The sequence below is a fragment of the Pelophylax lessonae genome (assembly GCF_965119305.1).
Source record: "Pelophylax lessonae genome assembly, chromosome: 2".
NCBI lineage: Eukaryota > Metazoa > Chordata > Amphibia > Anura > Ranidae > Pelophylax > Pelophylax lessonae.
In genome coordinates, this window is record NC_138769.1 from 680886191 (window position 1) to 680906657 (window position 20467).

The following is a 20467-nucleotide window of genomic DNA, read 5'->3' on the forward strand; positions in this document are numbered from 1 at the left end:
CAAAAGACAAAGTAGTACTCCAAAGCGTAATCCTGTTTAAAACCATTTATTGGTTAAAAAAAGCCTTCCCCCTTAAAATCACACCTACAAACAAAGCGTAAACATAAGCAATAATCGCATCAAAGACAAAATCGGGAAACCGCCGGATGTCTGCAATGATCTTTCCCTCCTCGCTGTTAGACTCGGTAGCGGTGCCTTTCACTTCCGACTGCATGCTGATGTCACTTCTGGTTACGGTATGATCCCGCCCTGACATGTTTCGTCATTATGACTTCGTCTGAGGGTGTGGCCACATGGTGTGGCGCAACGGTGTTTGCTTCATTCTCAAATTTCCCATAGATTCCTATTGATCCGATTCACGCCACGATCAACAGGAAACCAGGCAATTTCAACATATATTTTAAACATTGTTTCATTTTTCATCCAAAAATGTCCTCCTTAGAGTAAGCGTTTATCACAATCCAAAACTAAAATAAAAAAAAAATATATATAGATATAGAGATATATAGATATAGATATATATATATAGATAAATTTCATACATATAAAAGAACATTCTATCCTAATCCTGTATAGAATTGCATATTTCTAAAACCTGAAACCCAAAGCATGAAAAAATGCCATAGTGGTGCTGATTTTATATCTGCTAAAATTGTCTCTAGCAGAACTATTGACATCCGCTATACTCTCTGACCTGCAGAATGCCGACTATGAAAGTGAAATAGAAGTTTTGATGGAGAGAATGAAGAAACTCCAGGAAGAAAGAGAAGAGGAAGAAGCATCGCAGGAAGAGATGGCGACACGTTTTGAGAAGGAAAAGAAGGAAAGTCTGTTGGTTGTCTCCGGAGGTAATTTTATAATGGTCATCTTCACATGTCTATTAAGGATATAACATTGACTCAGCCAGCATTCATAGTATTAAAGCCTATCAGGGACTGGCATGATTACAGACAATGAAGCTCGCTATTTCTTTAGAAAACGACTGGCTCTGATGAGACCACAGCTGGTCAGTTCTCTATATTGCAGATACATTACTGAGGATTCTTCCAATACATTTGTTAAGACCAGTGACATCACAGACAATGCAGCCTGTGAACTCTCTAGGAAGCAGTGACATCAATGAGCCTATACATTCTCTAGGAAATCATGACATCAATGAGCCTATACATTCTCTAGGAAATCATGACATCAATGAGCCTATGAATGTTGTAGAGAGCAGGAATATGAATGAGTCTATAAGTTCTCTAGTTCTCTGGTAACATCATTGAACCTATGCATTTTCTAGGGAACAGTGACGTCAGTGAGTCTGAGTTCTCTAGAAAGCGGTTACTTTCACAAGCCTATAAGTTCTCTAGAAAGTAGTGACCTCCACAAGCCTAAAAGCTCTCTAGGGAGTGATAACCTCTGCAAGCCTATAAGATCTTTAGGTTGTGGTGGCATCAATGAGACTGTGAGTTCTCTAGGAAGCATTGACCATAATGAGCCTATGAATTATGTAGGAATGGGTGACTTCAATGAACCTATAAGTTCTCTAGGAAGCAGTGACCTCCACAAGTCTATACGTTCTATAGAAAGTAGGGACCTACACAAACCTAGAAGTTCTTTGGTAATTGGTAACCTCTGCAAGCCTATAGGATATCTATAAAGTGTTGACATCAATGAGCCTGTGAGTTCAATAGGAAGCGGTGACCAGAATGAGCCTGTATATTCTGTAGGAAGCAGTGACCTCATTAAGCCTACAAGTTCTGTAGAAATTGGTGACGACAAAGCTTATAAGTTCTCTAGGAAGTAGCAACCTCAACAAGCCTATAAGTCCTGTAGGAAGTGGTGATGACAAAGCCTAAAGGTTCTCTGGGAAATGATGACATTATTGAGCCTGTGAAATCTCTAGGAAGTAGTGACCTCTATATGCCTTTGAAATCTCTAGGAAGTAGTGACCTCTATATGCCTTTGAAATCTCTAGGAAGTAGTGACCTCTATATGCCTTTGAAATCTCTAGGAAGTAGTGACCTCTATATGCCTTTGAAATCTCTAGGAAGTAGTGACCTCTATATGCCTTTGAAATCTCTAGGAAGTAGTGACCTCTATATGCCTATGAAATCTATAGGAAGTAGTGATCTCTATATGCCTCGGAAATCTCTAGGAAGTGGTGGTGTCAACAGGACTATAAGCTCTCGAAGGAAGTGGTGACAACAATGAGCCTATAAGTTCTCCTAGGAAGTAGTGACCACAAGGAGCCTATAGGTTCTCTAGGAAGCAGTGACATCACAGATAATGCAACATATGAGTTCTGTAGAAACCACTGGCCTCAGAGACTGTGGCTAGTCAATTCTCTAGTTGTCCGTAACGGATTCCTCTATCCATGCTAACAGTGCCATTCGTTAAATCCCCCTGCCAGGCTATTGTATTCTGACCACTAGGTGTGCCGGCTGACAGTTCTTGAATAGTGCCTGCATCTGTTTGCATGCGTTGTTGGGCTGACAATTTTCCAGCAGGGTCATTGCCTAAAATCAGCCGAGTCAAGAGTAATCTGCTTACTTTTGAGCAGTGTATGGCCAGCTTTAGTTCTCTTGGAAACATCGACCTTGGTGACCTCACTGAGCCTATTCGCTGTCTAGCTGATTTTTTTTTTCTTTTCTTTAGAAGGCAGTGACATCAGTAAAAATGCAACCTACAAGTTCTCTAGAAGAAAATGACAATACTGAGGATACTTCCTCAGAATTCCCTGGAAACAAGTAATATCCGATCATAGAGGCTGACTGCTGTAGTAAAATTTTTTCTTTGAGAATACAGCTTATCTATGTCCTGAAAACCCGTGATAGAACTGAGAAGGTCGTCTTTTCACTTCCCTGAAGCCAGTGACATCACTGAGAATATATAATCTACATGTCAGTGGAAATTTACCGCAAACCAACCAAAGGATAGATGTATAAGCAGCAAGTTGTTTGTACTATATGTATGATCACAGAGGGAAGCCTAGACAGCAATATCTCAAGAACAGATGTATGTGCACACACTATTGATATTCTGTGTGTATATATATATATATATATATTAGTGATCGATATCGGTTTTTCGTTGTCGATACCGATATTTTGGCCAATGCATAGCGGTATCGGCCGATATTGGCTGATATTTTTGTACATTTAAAAACATTTTTTCATTTATTTATTTATTTTTTTGACAGGTACTGTTGTGGAGGGATCTGGTGGTCTAAAAGACCCCAAACCCCTCCTCTGCACTTAAAAGCATTCAAAACGCCAAGTTTAGCTGTTTTGAATGCTGTCATTTTTTTTTAATCTGGCGCCAGACAGTACCCGGAAGTGATGTCACTCATGACATCACTTCCAGGTTTTTGCATGGAGACCCGATCAGAGCTGACGAATGCAGCTTTGATCGGGTCTTCAGCGGCCGTGCAGGCTGGTTGCCCGGGTCTCCTGGTATGACGGGAGACCCGGGCAAGCTGCGGAAGGTGGCGGGAGGGAGGGGGGGGGGGGGAGACGTCCCCTCCCGCTCCAGCTCCTTGTAATGACAGCGGAGCTGTTTCTCAGCCGCATCGGTTGTCATTACAAGACAGCCGACCTTCCACTATGGACGCCAGTACCGGGGTGATGCCTCTAGCTGCAGGCATCACTCCGGTACAGCACTTTCCCGAAATATCAGCAATATCGGTAACCTCCGGGGCCGATTCCGATATATCGGCCCTCGATATATCGGCTTTTCCGATAATCGGTTGATCCCTAATAAATAAATAAATATATATATATATATATATATATATATATATATATATATATATATTTATTTATTAGGGATCAATAATATAATATACATACATACACATTATATATATATATATATATACACACACACACAACTACAGAGTATAGTGCACACATACAAAAAGAGTACATTTTAAATCTTACAAGACTACTAAGACCTGCTTTAAATGAGAAAATATGGGGATTTGGTCACACCATATGGCCATATCATGCTTAAGCACACCACTGCGTCAAAGTATATATATATTCTCCAAAGTGTGTGTGTGTGTGTGTGTGTGTGTGTGTATATATATATATATATATTCTCCAAATTACAAACCTAACTGCCGAGTTCCTTCAAAAACTGTGTGAAAGTGTACCTAGAAGAATTGATGCTGCTTTGAAGGCAAAAGGGGGGTCACACCAAAATTTGATTTGGATTTCTCTTTAGTTCATTTACTTTCCATTAAGTGATAAAAAATAAATGAACACTTCTATTTCAGAAAGCATTCTTTATTTACAGTATTTTTTCTCACCTGCCTAAAACTTTTGCACAACACTGTACATAGAGCACTCTCCAGAGAGGGAAACCAGAAAGTTAGAGCTCAGTCCAGATTTCCGTGTCCGCACAACAGGTAAGAGCAGTTTTTTCATGTTGGAGTCATGAACCGCAATATAGTGCAGGTAGGGGAATCGGAGTCGGCTCTGTACACCGACAAAAAAGGTTGGGTTAAGTTTGACTATAAGATACAGATCTGTGTCCCTAACCCCTGCCACAGTTGCATTTAACCTTGAGCTGGTTATACATTAAGTTGTGTAAGAATGTGACTGAATAATACACATTATATAATTAAAATATGAAGAAAAAAAATGAACACTGCACACTGAGCTCATTGAGGAGAGGCGGTTGCTCCGCAGCCCAGTGTGTTGGCTGTAAAAACAAATTGAAAACATTTCTGCAGAACCTGGTGCTAGTCCAGGTCTCTTGATAGATTATGACCTTGCATTAGTCACTGTTTCACTGTGACCTACCCTGCAAATTAGGCTAAGTGCTCTACTATGTACCGTATGTATATTTTATATCTGCATTAAACAAATCACTGTAACTGTATTTGAGCTGGGGATTTGCATTAAATTGTCCAGGGCCCCCAGTGGGAATGCATGGAAAAAGGAAGCACTGCTCAGATCAACCAATCACATTCCAGAGCAGGTGCTATTAAAGTGCATTCACAGTTACATTTTTATTGAAGCAAGAAGGTAAAGCTGGCTATACACAGGGCGACTCTTATCAGGAACCGGACAAAATGTGAGCCGTGGAAGGCCCTGTCAGTATCCTGCCACCTGACATTAACTATATTACCAAAAGTATACAGATGCCCACCTTTACAGGCACATAAACTTTAATGGCATCTCCGTCTTAGTCCATAGGGTTCAATATTGAGTTGGCCCACCCTTTGCAGCTATAACAGCTTCACCTCCTCTTCTAGGAAGGCTGTCCACAAGGTTTAGGAGTGTGTCTATGGGAATATTTGACCATTCTTCCAGAAGCGCACAAGTGTGTCTATGGGTCAGTGTGATTTCACTGCAGAAGAAAAAGCGTTGTCACCCCATAAAAAGGAAGGGCCTATCCATTAGTTCTAATGGATACTAGCAGGACCAACTAGCAGGACCAACAGGGGTTTACAGACTATTGCAGGGATTACTTAGGGCGTTTTCACTCTAGCACTTTTGGTGCACACCCGGGCTCGATTGACGTCAGAATTCGGTTCTTTTTGATGATGTGAACACTGTCTTTGAACTCGGGGGCGCACCCGCGAACCGTACCCAAGTCCACTTAAAAAGGGTGGTCTGGGGTACGGTTCATGTGAACTCCAGTACGGTTCGCTGCTGATAACGCAATCGTACCAAAGTGAGCAATTCTATCCATTTTGGCACCTTCTCATTTACAACGGTTGCCAAGCAACATGAGTACGCGCCCACTGCAGCTTGATGACACAAGTGTACCGCGGTTCGGATACAAAAATAAAATGTGAACACAGTCCATCGGGGGCAGGGTGAGGGGGGAAGCAATCGAACTCGGGTTCGGACTAGGCAATCGCACCAAGTGTGAAAACACAGAGCTCACACTTACCTGTGTGGGCAGCCTACTTCACATATGTGAATTTTTATTTTTCCCATAGTTAGTTTCTTACTGGTAAGGCTTATACAGCTGGAACAACATTTTCCTTTGATTATTCACTTTATTTTTTCTTTGCAGTGTAGTTTTAAACTTAGAAATTAATACTTCACCTTCTCCAAAGTAGTTGCATGTCTGTTAATGGTCCTCACTGTCCTTCAGAGTAGAGATGCTTTGAAATTTTGGTGGCTGAAAATGGTGTTAACGGCATTTTGCCGATAAGAGAAAAAGGTGCAGATAAACGTAAGCGATTTGACGCAATTTTACCACGATTTTACTGTGCTTATGGGGTGTTTTTCATAGGTCATGTGACTCAGAAAACTCAAAAATGTAACACGGGTGCGTTATTCATGTGTTTTCAAAGCATTTCAACAAAAAGGTGCGTTTTTGGTGTATTTTGTTTAGACTGACCAAAATTGCAGCAAGCAGGATTTTTAACACCACAATGGAAGCGCAATGGACCAGTGTTAAGACATACATAGAATTTAAAGGGATACATTTTTCTAGTGCTAAAGGTGCCAATAATGGCCGACAATAAATTAATATTCATTTAAATTCATGATATTCATTAAAAAGTCAAATATAATACAATTATATATATATATATATATATATATATATATATATATATATATATATATATATATATATAAAATGTATTTATTTATTTAAAACTTAGTTGCAGTTTTTGACCAAGTGCATCCTGAATTTCCAGTTTCGGCACCAAAATATGCATTTGGTGCACCTCTACTCCAGAGCACAGATGACTGGGGCAAAGGTTACACTTCACACAGGTGACATTTGCATTTCTTTAAAACAGAGCCCCTAGCTAATGTTTGATAACAAGAGGCAGCCTTTTATCTCGGTAAGGTTTGTGTTATGTTTACATGGTACGTCATGATTTTTTTTTAGCTACTTTATTTACTGAAAACCTGTAATTCTAGATATTCTATATTGGCTTGACAACATTCCCATGTCTTGGGGCACCCTGCAGGCACTGCTGGCTGATGCGGCTTCGAGGGAAATAATGATTAGGCTAGAAAACCTTGTCCAATTTTTTTTTTAGTTGGCACCCTAAGATGAGCAGACATGAGGGGGTGCCCGTATATGCCTCTCCTGTCCCTCTCCATAGACTGTGCATTTGTGTTTATGCTTCAAGCTGGTCAGAAAAACATTAAAGCAGTTGTATATCCTACAAAAAAAAAAAAAAAAACCTGCAAGACAATAGCATAATGTGCTAGTATGCATTGCATACTAGCACACTATGAAATACCTTGGAACGAAGCCCCCGCAGCGGCACCCGATCACCGCTGAGGGAGCTGACATGTTTCCCAGGCGTTTCTTCGAGGTTCACGGGCTCCGGCGTCTTGAGTGGCTGAAGCCACGATGACATCACTCCCACGCATGTGCGCCCGGAGCCCTTGGTTCTGGCAAGAAGCTCAGAAGTCCAGGCACGATATGCCGGACCTTCAGAGCGCATGCACTGCTGATGTTAGTGGCTGCATGCAGAGTGAATATCTCCTAAACGGTGCACGGCAATCCATATAAATTATGTACAAGTGAAAATAAAAATTAATGCCACACTTCAAAGCTCTTAACGGCAATAAAAAAAAATGATGTCCAATATAAATACATAATAAATTTAAAAAAATAGTCCCAAAAGGATGATTAGTAGTCCCAAAGACGATAGCAGTTATATAAAATGTCCCAAAAAAAGTGAATCGGTGAAGAAGACCCTGGTGTACACCATCAATTCTTCAAGCGCTCCACCACCTATGTGTGCAATAAGGACTCTTACCAGAGTAAGTGGACTCTTTAATCAAAAAGTCGAAAAGGCATTTATAATTTAATGGACCCTAATCGACGGGATAAGCATCCTACAGATCACCACCGCATCCTCATGAGTACCTCATCTGCACATGGAGTTAACCAGCTTAAAAAGAAAGCCGAAAGAGCCACATAGCGTAAAACCATATGGAAATTTTATTAAAATTGGTAAAGAGTACTTACAAAATCATGGAAGATAAGCGCTTGTAAATACCTATAATCCTAAGAATCAGAAGAACACTTCAAGGTTTTGGAGTGTGTGATAACATCATGAGCGGTAGCTCCACCCTATGCGTTTCGTCACATCTAATGAAATGGAGGAGCCATATATGACAATAGTAGTGATATAAAATGTCCCAAAAAGAAAGTGAATCCGTGAAGAAGATCCTGGTGTACACCATCAATTCTTCAAGTGCTCCACCACCTATGTGTGCAATAAGGACTCTTACCAGAGTTTAGTGGACTCTTTAATCAAAAAGAGTCAAACATTTTTTTTATTTTAATTGACCCTATTAAAGAGGATAAACATCCTACAGATCACCACCACCGCATCCTCATGAGTACCTCATTGGCACATGGAATTAACCAGCATTACAAAAAGCCAGAAGAGCCACATAGTGTAAAACCATATGGGATTTTTTTAAAACCAATAAAGACTACTTAAAAAATCATGGAAGATAAGCGCTTGTAAAGACCTATAATCCCAAGAATTGTAAGACTACAAGGTTTAGGAATGCGGGATGACATCATGAGCGGTAGCTCCACCCTATGTGTTTCGTCACATCTGATGAAATGGAGGAGCCATATATGGCCACAATATGGCTTACCCTAGGTAAGGTTCGTAAAAGGTGATGGGTGATACTGCATAATAGAAGGGACAAGGCAGAAAAAAACAACAAGTGGTCCATTCAGTCTGCCCATATATATATTTTTTTTAATAATTCTATGATTGTCCCAAGTACCTCTGCTGGAGGTCTTTTCCAAGTGTCAACTAACTCTTCAGTAAAATAATATTTTCTTAGTTTTAAACGTTCCTTCTCCTAGTTTTAGGTCTTGTCCCCATGTTCTTGCTCTTGGCTTTATATTGAGAATACTGCCAGTTGACTGTTTTAAAGTCTAAAAACTTTTCAAAAGTCAGTTTGCTCGAAAGGATAAGCTGGCCCCTGAATGGAGGACTTTTGTAGCTTTGAATATGTTGGAGAGCAAAAGTCAAGCGAGGAAAAGGCAAGAGGTTTGTTTTTATTCTGTTCAAATTCTTAAGAAAAATCATCCAACGCATTTCGGAGGCTTTAAAAACTCCCTCTTCTTCAGGTCTGATGAGTCAGCCGAGGACTTTTGAGATGAAAACAGAACAAACCGTAAATTACTTTCTCAGCTTGCTTACTGGTAAAAAAACAAATTACAATTTGAATTTAAAATAGAAGTTTTGGTTGCGAAACAGAACCTTGCAGGACTCTGCTGGACATGACCGGTTGGCTTTTTGGCACTTCATCCCGAAACACCTTCTTTTAACATTATGCCAACAGTCGACACTGTATGTTCTCATGGTCTAGTCAGATCACGGTATCCTAGCCCATTGTCAGGATTGAACTGGTTCTTGTTAACGCACTTTAGTTCAAACCTCTGTTTAATAATCACATCGGTGCAATGCTATAAACACGAAACATCAACATTTCGCAGAACACGGACTGCCACTTTCCGAGGACAATGGAAATCTTCCCCACTGTAATTATTCAGTATAATAAGTATAGTGTGATGCCAGGGCTGGGGCGATTTATCGCAGTTTACCTTCAAAACCATGGTAATGCTGCTTTCTCATTTTACAAGTTTGCTCTTCCATATTTTGTTACTGTATTAGATATAAAAATGTGGAGATCACCTAAAGGGACCTCTTAGTGGCTCGGTGCAATTGCTCTAGTCTGCTTATGTTTCTCTAGTAAGATTAAGTACCGTATATGCTGGAGTATAGGACGACTTTTTAACCTTAAAATATCCCCCAAAAATCGGGAGGGGGAGGGTCGTCTCATACGGCGAGTACAAAATGTGAACCTTAGAGAACTCCAGATTTAGGACTGCCAAGTTGGCCCAAAACGAACGTTTCTAATCTGTCAGCCTGCTGGATGTGCGGTAATACTGTATGTACCATAGCTTCGGCTACATACAGTATACCGCACTGAGCCAATCACCGCACATCCAGCGGGCTGACAGATTAGGAACGTTCATTAGACAAGACCCCATCATGGGGTGGGGGGGGGGGGGGTCGTTTTGGGCCAGCTTGGTAGTCCTAAACCTGTTGTCCTCTTCCTCTTAAGGTTCACATTTTAAACTCCTGTCTGATTAGTGGGTGTAAATGGCTGCAAGACAAGACTCCATCATGGGGTAGGGGGGTTTGTTTTGGGTCAGGTTGGTAGTCCTAAACCTGTTGTCCTCTTCCTCTTAAGGTTCACATTTTATACTCCTGTCTGATTAGTGGGTATAAATGGCTGCTAGACAATACCCCATTGTGGGGTGGGGGGGAGGGGAGTGTAGTCTTATACGGCGAGTATAACCCAAAACCTATGTTTCTCTTACGTCCTCCGACAGTCGTCGCCTCTTCATATTCGTCACATATGGGGTATTAGACTTTGCTCTGAAGGAGTAGCTAGGCAACAGAATTTGTTAACAATAAAGCTTTTAACATATCCCACCCTCAAGGGGTGGTCCCCTCAGTCAATACCCTCCTACTTCCTGCAACCATATCTCAGTTTTAATGTCTAGCTTGTCAGGAGTGGCTGGCTTTTTCTGTGCTGGGGCTTTCTGCCCCAGACTCTTTCTTCTTTTTAAAATTTTGTTTGAGTTTTCTCTCTACCTTTACTTAGCTGTTATTTTTGTCAGCATTAGTTAGTTCTTCGGATGAAGAGGATCATGCAGACTGGGTCTCGGGCTGATCCCCCTGATCGCAGGTCGTGGGTCAGTGGCTTCCCAGTCTGCCATCGAGCGTTCAGCCAGGTAACGCTCCTGGCACAGTGAACGACCCATCCCTGTTCGGTGCAGGGATGATTGGTGAGGTGGCTACCTCACTGGACGCTGTGCGGTTTCTTAACCCCCATTTTGTGCGTCTTGAATGCGACTCCCTGCCTCATGTGCAGCGGCTTGTTCGCCTGTGCGGGTCCCCCACGCCATGTGAGGTAAGTGTATTTATGTGGGGACCTGTCTGTCTGGGGGGGTGTCAGTCTGGGACTGTGTAACCTGCCTTTAATCACACTGCTTGTCTCCCTATCTCTCGGCTGCATGCTGTGGGCTGCAAGGGGGGGGGGGAGATGTGTGACACTGTCTGTGTCAGGCTGATCAGTGTGTGAAGCTGTGTGCTGTGGGGCATGTTTTTTTGGCATGTTTGGGCACTATACAGCGATCGCTGCGGCGATCTGACATGTATTCTGATACTGGAATGTAATGTGTGTTTTTTACTGCACTGTGTAGCGGCGGTTTCGGCGCCAAACGGCGCCATTTTGCCTGCACCCGCTCCGGCCGCATGTTTTACATGCATGGCGGCCATTTTCTTGTAGCCTCCATAGGCTTACATAGAGCGCCCTGGCAGCATCACTTCCTCTTTCCAGGAACACCGATCGAGGCAGCAGCAGCGGCGAGGGTCTCCTCAGGTTTTACCCTTCTGTTCTTGCTATCCATTGCCTGTGTTCAGTTTGCATATTCCCTGTGGGGGTCTTATTGTGCTTGAGTGTGGTGCGGTGGGCTGCGCTTGCCGCGCTTGCTTAAAAGGGGCAGTTAACCCTTTGTTGTCTGGCATTACAGGGGCAATGGATTCTCAGGAGGGAAAATTTCCTACAGCCTTGGTGGAAAGCCAGGGGACCGCTGTCTCCCCCCCAGGGGGGGATTTGGCCACTATTGTGGCTGGCCTTGCTGCTCAGGTGCAGATGCTGGTGGCTGCTCAATCTACTAAAAGGCCCAGAGTTGCTCTTTCCTCTGATTCTGAGGGTGAAGGTGATAGGGCTGTTATGGCGGGGGCCTCCTTATCGGGGTCCCGCTCCTCTCTTGATCTAATAGGGTCTGAGGTGGAGGCTGAAGTTGAGGGGGTTGATAATTCTCCCCCTGGCTCGCCTGAAGAGCTTGCAATCATGGATGAGTTGATTGCTTCCATAAAGCAAACGCTGCGTTTGCAGGATGAGGTGTGTCCCCCCGCCGCCTTGGCGGCTTATGGGACGCAGAGAAAACGCAGGACGCCGCAGGTTTTTCCCTGCAATGATGATTTTCAGCGCGCTGTTAAGGAACAATGGCGCAATCTACGCAAACCTTTTGCTGTACCAAGTAGATTCAAGCTGCGTTATCCTTTTTCACCTTCCACTGATGAGAGGTGGTGTGTGCCACCCCCAGTGGATCAAGCAATTGCGGTTTTAAACAAAGCCACTGCGATTCCTGCAGAGGATTCCCCTGTGTTCCGTGACGCCACGGATAGGAGACTGGAGTCTCTTACCCGTCATACTTATTCTGTTACGGGTTCTATGCTTAAGGCTCTGTTTGCTTCTCTCATGGCGGCCCAGGCGATCGCAAGTTGGACGCAGATGCTTAGGCGCGTCCTAGTGGCCGATTCGGCCTCACCGGCGACCCTGGATATGGTGGATCAAATCCACCAGGGTGTCATGTATCTGTGTGATGCAGACCTGGACCTGGTTCCGTTGGCTGCACGTGTGCACAGTGTGGCGGTGTTGTCTTGCCGCCTGATTTGGTTAAAATGTTGGTCGGTGGACCAGTCCTCACGTAAGACCTTAGCCAATCTACCTTATGATGAGTCTCGCCTTTTTGGGGAGTCCCTGGATGTGTTGATTAAGGGGATCACCGGGGGTAAGAGCACTCTCTTGCCCCATTTCCCCAAAGCTAAGGGGGCTTCTGGGAAGAAGCATGCTAATTTTCGGCCCCCTCAGGGGTCCTTTCGTGCCTTTCGGCCGCACTACAAGGGCAAGCCGTTCAAAGGTCAAGGCTCTCAGAAGAAGCCCTGGTCTGGTAAACAGAAGTCCGGCCAATCCGGATCTGCAGCCCATAACAGTGCGGCCTGAAGGGGCGCCCTCACCCAGTTTTGGGGTGGGGGGACGCTTGCTCGGTTTTCTTCAGCCCTGGTTGGCCCGTGTGCGGGACAGATGGGTTCAGGAAATCGTTCGATCTGGTTACAAGATCGAGTTTCTCTCTCGGCCGGAGAGCAGATTTTTTCCCTCAAATCTTCAACTGTCTCCAGAGCGTTTGCGGGACCTGCACCTGGCGGTGCGGGACCTGAGGGCTCAGGGAGTGGTGGTTCCGGTGCCTCATCGGGACAGATTTCGGGGGTTTTATTCCAATCTGTTCACCGTGCCCAGGAAGGAGGGCAAGGTTCGTCCAATTCTGGACTTGAAGGCTCTGAACCGCTCTGTGCGGGTTCGCAAGTTCCGCATGGAATCCCTGCGGTCGGTGGTGGCTGCCCTGGTTCCGGGGGAATTCATGGCCTCCATCGATTTGAAGGATGCGTACCTTCACATCCCCATTTTCGAAGGTCACCGGAGGTACCTTCGATTCGCCATTGCGGTGGATCACTACCAGTTCGTGGCGTTGCCTTTTGGTCTCGCCTCGGCTCCGCGGGTCTTCACCAAGGTGCTTGCACCGGTTCTGGCATTGTTGAGGGCCCAGGGCATTTCTGTCCTGGGGTATCTAGACGACATCCTGGTTCGGTCTGCGACCAGCCAGGGTCTGGAGGAGGACCTGTCTGTCACGATGCAAACTCTACAGGAGTTTGGTTGGACGATAAATTTTCCAAAGTCGACGCTGAGTCCGTCGGTTCGTCTTCCCTACCTGGGAATGATTCTGGACTCGGTACAAGCGAAGGTCTTCCTGCCGGAAGACAAACTCAGAACTCTTCAGGAGGAAGTCAGGTCCCTCAGGGACGTTCCGCACTCGTCTTTAAGGACGTGCATGAGATGTCTGGGATTGATGGTCTCGGCCTTCGAGGCGATTCCCTTCGCCCAGTTTCACACGCGGGGTCTCCAAGCGGAGATCCTGTCCAAGTGGGACGGGCGACCTCAATCTCTGGATCTTCAGATCTCGTTGAGTCATCGCACCAGAAGAGACCTTCTGTGGTGGCTCCAGTCCCCGATGGTGTCCGGGGGCAAGTCGTTTCGTCCTATCTCGTGGACGGTGATCACCACGGATGCCAGCCTGTCGGGCTGGGGTGGTGTTCTGGGCGTTCTGTCTGCCCAGGGGACTTGGTCGGAGGGAGAGTCTTCCCTTCCGATCAACATTCTGGAATTACGTGCGATAAATCTCTGTCTTCATCGCTGGACGGACCAGCTGCAGGGCTGCCCGGTTCGGGTGCAGACGGACAATGCCACGGCGGTGGCCTACATCAACCACCAAGGGGGCACCAGGAGTGCCCGGGCGGCTCGAGAAGTGGCCGACATTCTGTCTTGGGCCGAGACTCATGTCCCGGCGATAACGGCAGTTCACATTCCGGGGGTGGAGAACTGGCAGGCGGACTATCTGAGTCGCCAGACCCTGGATCAGGGGGAATGGTCTCTTCACCCGGCTGTCTTCCAGATGTTGTGCGCGAAGTGGGGTCTTCCAGATGTGGACCTGTTCGCGTCTCGTCTCAACAACAAGGTGAGAAGGTTCGTGGCAAGGACGCGCGACCCTCGGGCAGACGCGTCGGACGCGTTAGTGGACCCGTGGCACCAGTACAGGCTGATGTACGCGTTCCCACCGATTCAGTTGCTGTCCAGGTTCCTTCGCAGGTTACTCTCGGAACGCAGCACGGTGATTCTTGTGGCACCGGACTGGCCTCGCCGGTCCTGGTACGCAGACCTCGTGAATCTGGCGGTCGACGCCCCTTGGCGTCTACCTCTTTGAGACGATCTACTGTCTCAGGGACCGATTTACCATCCTGCTTTACAGTCGCTGGCTTTGACGGCCTGGCTGTTGAGACAGAGGTCCTGAAGGAGAAGGGTCTCTCTCCAGAGGTCGTTCATACTTTGATCAACGCGAGGAAGTCTTCCTCGGGGAAGGTTTATTACCGTACTTGGAAGGCCTATTTTGCCTGGTGTGAGTCCAGGGGGTTTTCACCCCGCACGTACTCGGTTTCCCGTGTGCTGTCTTTTCTTCAGACGGGTGTTGATCAGCGTTTGGCGCTGGCTACGATAAAGGGTCAGGTGTCTGCGCTGGCCGTTCTGTTTCAACGTCCCGTGGCTTCCAACTCCTTGGTTGGCACTTTTATTCAGGGTGTGCGGCATCTGGTTCCTCCTAGGAGGGATCCTTTGCCCCCTTGGGACTTGAATCTCGTTCTATCTGTGTTACAACGTGCTCCTTTTGAACAGATCAGGGAGATCTCGTTGTCTATGTTGTCCAAAAAGGTCGCCTTTTTGGTGGCGATCACTTCGGCTCGCAGAGTGTCGGAGCTGGCGGCTTTGTCCTGCAAGTCTCCGTACCTGGTTATTCATTTGGATAAGGTGGTCTTGCGACCTAATCCTTCTTTTCTTCCGAAACGAGTTTCGGAATTCCATCTTAATGAGGATATTGTCTTGCCTTCGCTGTGCGCGAAGCCTAAACATCCAAAGGAGGTGAGATTGCATTCTCTGGATGTTGTTCGGGCGATAAGGGTTTACCTTAAATCGACTGAGTCTTTTCGTAAGACGGACTCCTTGTTTGTTCTTCCAGAGGGTCCTCGGAAGGGCATGGCGGCTTCGGCCTCTACCATCGCCAAATGGATCAGGCAGACCATTGAACAGGCCTATGCTTTGCAGGGTAAGGCTCCTCCTGTCCCTGTGAAGGCGCACTCTACTAGATCTTTGAGTACGTCTTGGGCCTGTCGTCATGGGGCTTCTGTAGCCCAGGTGTGTAAGGCGGCGACCTGGTCGACCGTGCACACTTTCACAAAATTCTACAAAGTAGATGTTCAGGCATCGGCGGATGCTTCCTTTGGCCGCAAGGTTCTTAGTGCGGCTGTTCCATAGGGTCCCTTGTTGGGGACTCCTGGCTGTTGGGATAGTTTTTTGTATCCCCTGGTTTTTTTGTCTTTTCCTGGGTTGTTGCTCCTGTTGAGCACTTGTTTCTCTAGCGCTCATCGACAGACGTAGTCCTCGGTGATACACCACCTTCGGGTTATGTTACCTCCGCAGGAGCAGGACTAGACAGGAAATTAAAAAGCTCTGGCCACACCCTAGGGGCAGTCCCAGAGGGTATATCCTCTCTCTCTCTGCCTCAGCAAATCAGTTATTTTCTGTCTAGTTAGGAGTAAGGACCTAGATACCTTGCTGGGATCTTAGGTCCTGGCAAGAATTTTTTTCTAAAAGGATTTTTGGACAGCTTTTTTTCTCCAGTGTTCCTGTGAGATCTTCAAGCAAGAAAGCTGAACTGGGCGACGGGCTGGATGTTGAGATCCGGTGGTCACCCCAGTTCAGCCTACGAGCGCGTGCAGGCCATAGCTCCGCGCTGGGTCGGCCGCGACAAAGTCCCATTAAAAGGACTGAACCCGCGAGTTAAACGTCTCGCTGAAACGCCAAAGACCATGAGTCACGGCGTCCGTATCGGTCGACAGCCCTCCCGCCCCGGTGGAGAGGGGTACTGTCAGGAGTTGGTGCCCGCCTGGTTCCGGTATGGTGAGTAGTATGTTCCCCCTTTTTTCCCTGACGGGTTTTGTGGTGAACGCGGGCCCCTCTCTGTATGGTAAGAAAGAGTTCTTTCTATCTTATAACATGTCACAAATCCTCCTACTTTGAGTGTGATTTTATGTGTACAAAAAGCCAGGAGGCTTGGTTTGGGAGCTAACAATCTATTATATACATGTTTTAAAGATGTAATCTGTGGCATTCTGGGAATCTTATGGGTTAAGTATAAGCTACCTACCAGTCAGAAGCCATGGACATGTAGACTGCCTTCCAAGTCAGATCTCCAGCTAATAGCAGGCCTCCCGAACGGCCATGCGGTCCGCCAGGGCCGGTACCGCCAACCACGCCATATCCCCATGCAGAGAGAGTGTTGTGTGCCTGCAGCACACCGCTAGTCAGCACAGGCCGCCGCCATTTTTTTTGCTGGATCGCACGAGCCGCCATTTTGGCGTAGCCTCGTGTCTCCAGCATGGGGGCGGCCATGTTTGAGGTGATTCTACACCTCGTGGAGCTTGGGGGAGGCGCCGGAAGGCGTGCAGAGGGGCGGAGCCGCCTCCTTTCTTCCTGGGCAGCCAGCCAAAAGACTTCCTGTTTGTCTAAGACAGCGCTGTAAGCTGTTGCAGTTCAACTCTGAACATCAAGTGGTGAGCCTGGGGGTCTATCTCTCTCTCTCTCGATCGATAGGGATCCCTAGCAGGTAACACTAAGGGGTTTTTTTGTGGCGCTGAGGGTCAAAAAAAAAAAAAAAAAAAAAAAAAAAAGTTTTTTCTTTACTTTGAATTATATCATCCAGGAAGTAACTGGAGTTATTATGGACCCTGCCACACATATTCCCCCACCTGTTTCCCTCGAGGGGGCCTCGGGACCCGCCGGTGCACAGAGTATAGAGTCATTTACAGCAATTTTGGAGTCTATGGTGGCTCGGGTGGAGGCGGCCTGTCAGGGACGGGGGTCAAGGAAGCGACCCCCGCCTACCCCTATACTATCTGACACCTCTGACTCTGATTCAGAGATGGTCACTGCAGTTGCAGGTTCCTCTGCAAGGGCTGTTATCCCAGGTAAAGCCCCCTCAGACAGTGAGGAGGACGCTTCTTCTCCTGCTATAATTCAGGAAGAAGCATTGGTGGCCGCACTATCTTTTCTCTGATAGGGTCAGCATTTAGACCAGTAATTGTTATTGGTCTAGTTTCCCAGACACTTACGGAATGGGCGAAAATGGTACGCCAAGATCTTAGGGGAAAAGATATTCCCCAGGAGACATCTGATTTGATAGAACAGATCATACAAGGGCTACGGTTTATCTGTGACGCAGCCTTGGACACTACTCCCTTGTTAGGGTATGCATCTAAGTTAGCAGTGATCCTCAGACGTGTGCTGTGGTTAAAATGCTGGTCAGCTGACCTAGGTTCCAAAAAGACTTTGACCAATCTCCCTTTCCAGGGGAATCGTCTATTTGGAGCCAACCTAGATGAAATCATTAAGGATGCCACCGGGGGCAAGAGTACTTTTTTGCCACAGGCTGCAAAAGCTAAGGGACCTCGCAACAAGCGAGGACCTTTCTTTACCGCCCATAAAGGGCGCCCGGCTGGTACTCCCGGGAAAGGCAAGACTCCTCCAGGAGGGTTCAAGAAGGGCTGGTCGGACAAACAGAGGACCAACCCAGCCAAACCCGAAGTAAAGGAGTACACAGCCTGAAGGTGCGCCCCCACCCGATTTCAGGGTGGGGGGACGTTTTCACCGGTATTCAGGACATTAGATCGAGCATCAACCACTACTACCGGTGCGATTCTTCCCTTCCAACATTTAAGTACAGGAAGCGGTAGTTACCGTTCCCTGTATAGATCTTTTCCTTTACCTTTTCCTAAGATTAGTCCCGATACCTCACAGGAATCGGATCTGATTGACCAGATAGGCCAAGTAGCCTCTAGTCGGGTGACTTCGGTCCCTGAGGTTCAACCAGAAAAGATCACCTTTCCTGATAACTATCAGGTATCTGATAAATGTGTGGGAACAGAAAACGACCAGACTTTCTCGGATGGTCGGGGCCAGATAGCTCTAGGGACGCCTGGTTCAGATCCAATCAGCGCCAGTGGTCCTAGAAATTCTAGGCTGGCCTCTTCAAGCCGGCCTGGCCGACTTGGACATGTTAGTCGCAGACGTTCCGTGGGAACTTCGTCTCAGGGAGTGTCTGTAGTCTCAAGGACCTATTTACCTTCGTGCTTTACAGTCGCTGGTTTTAATGGCCTGGCCATTGAGACCCAAGTACTGAAGGACAGAGGTTTGTCTACTTCAGTCATTCCTACCCTTATTAAAGCAAGGAAAGCGACTTCCAGCAAAGTCTATTATCACACATGGAAGACTTATATTGCGTGGTGCGAATCTTTAGGATTTCCTCCACGTACCTATTCGGTGTCTCGAATATTGGCCTTTTTGCAACAAGGGGTTGAGCAGAAGCTAGCCTTGAGCACCATCAAGGGTCAAGTTTCAGCATTAGCAATCTTCTTTCAGAAACCTTTAGCTACCAAATCCTTGGTGCGGAATTTCATCCAGGGGGTGCGGCACCTGGCTCCTCCAGTCCGCGCGCCCTTACCGCCCTGGGATCTTAATTTGGTTTTGTCGGTTCTACAGAAACCTCCCTTTGAAAACATCAGGGAGATTCCCTTGCTTACTTTATCCCAGAAGGTGGTCTTCTTGGTGGCTATTACTTCTGCTCGCAGGGTGTCAGAACTGGCTGCATTATCATGCCAGTCCCCATACCTAGTGATTCATAGGGATAAGGTAGTACTTCATCCTAAGCCATATTTTCTTCCTAAGGTGGTTTCAGATTTTCATCTGAATGAAGATATTGTACTACCTTCCTTGTGTCCTCAGCCCAAGCATCATCGGGAACATGCGTTGCATTCCTTGGATGTGGTTCGGGCAATCAGGGTATACCTGAAAGCTACGGAATCATTCCGTAAGACGGATTCACTTTTTGTGATCACGGATGGCCCCAGAAAGGGTTTGCCTGCATCTGCCGCGACCATTGCCAAATGGATTAGACAAACGGTGGTACAGGCTTATTCTATTAAGGGTCAGAGTCCTCCGTTCCCTGTTAGGGCGCACTCCACTCGAGCGCTCAGTACTTCCTGGGCCTTTCGCCATCAGGCGTCAGTGGTCCAGGTATGTAAGGCGGCCACTTGGTCGTCGGTACATACCTTTACTAAATTCTATAAAATTGATGTGACGGCATCGGCGGATGCCTCATTTGGTCGCAAGGTTTTGCAGGCCGCAATTTGAGGAGACCGGTGGTCTACCTCGAGGGTTTTTTTCTGTTTGAAAATTTTTTTGTTGAGTCTCATCATTAAGGATGAGCATTGTAAACTTCTAGTTGGCACCGGTTGGGCCTTCTAGATTGGGATTTGATTTCCATTTTCCCACCCCTCAGTTGTGATACTGCTCTGGGACGTCCCGAAGGTGGTGTATCACCGAGGACTACGTCTGTCGATGAGCGCTAGAGAAAAATGGATTTTTGTAAAATCTTACCGTAAAATCCTTTTCTCTTAGCTCATCGACAGACGTAGTCCCCGCCCCTCTGTTTTGGAGTTGGGTTGGGTTAAATTCTCTAAGCACTGCTTTTTCACATAACTGATTTGCTGAGGCAGAGAGAGAGAGGATATACCCTCTGGGACTGCCCCTAGGGTGTGGCCAGAGCTTTTTAATTTCCTGTCTAGTCCTGCTCCTGCGGAGGTAACATAACCCGAAGGTGGTGTATCACCGAGGACTACGTCTGTCGATGAGCTAAGAGAAAAGGATTTTACGGTAAGATTTTACAAAAATCCATTTTTTTTTACTGTTGCCCAGCTGGTTTCCTTCCTTTGGTAAGGTTCCTTTCTTTGATGCGGAGACTGCGTTGCCTTTTCGGCGCGGATGCGTTTCCCACCCCTCATGTTTGCACTGCTTTGGGACGTCCCCATATGTGACGAATATGAAGAGGCGGCGACTGTCGGAGGACGTAAGAGAAAACGGAATTTTTGTAAAATCTTACCTGTAAAATTCCTTTCTCTGAGTCCTCCGACAGTCGCCGCCCCCGCCCCTCTTTTGGGGTT

General features: G+C 46.5%; 1 protein-coding gene across 1 annotated transcript in view; it reads left to right on the forward strand.

The window, feature by feature from the left end:
- The window catches only part of SESN3 (sestrin 3), a 163188-nt gene that overhangs the window by 124328 nt on the left and 18393 nt on the right, over positions 1 to 20467 (forward strand). Inside the window, exon 6 of the mRNA XM_082244564.1 lies at positions 701 to 848. Within this exon, the coding sequence (XP_082100690.1) occupies positions 701 to 848 (148 nt within the window). The remainder of the gene's footprint in view (positions 1 to 700; positions 849 to 20467) is intronic.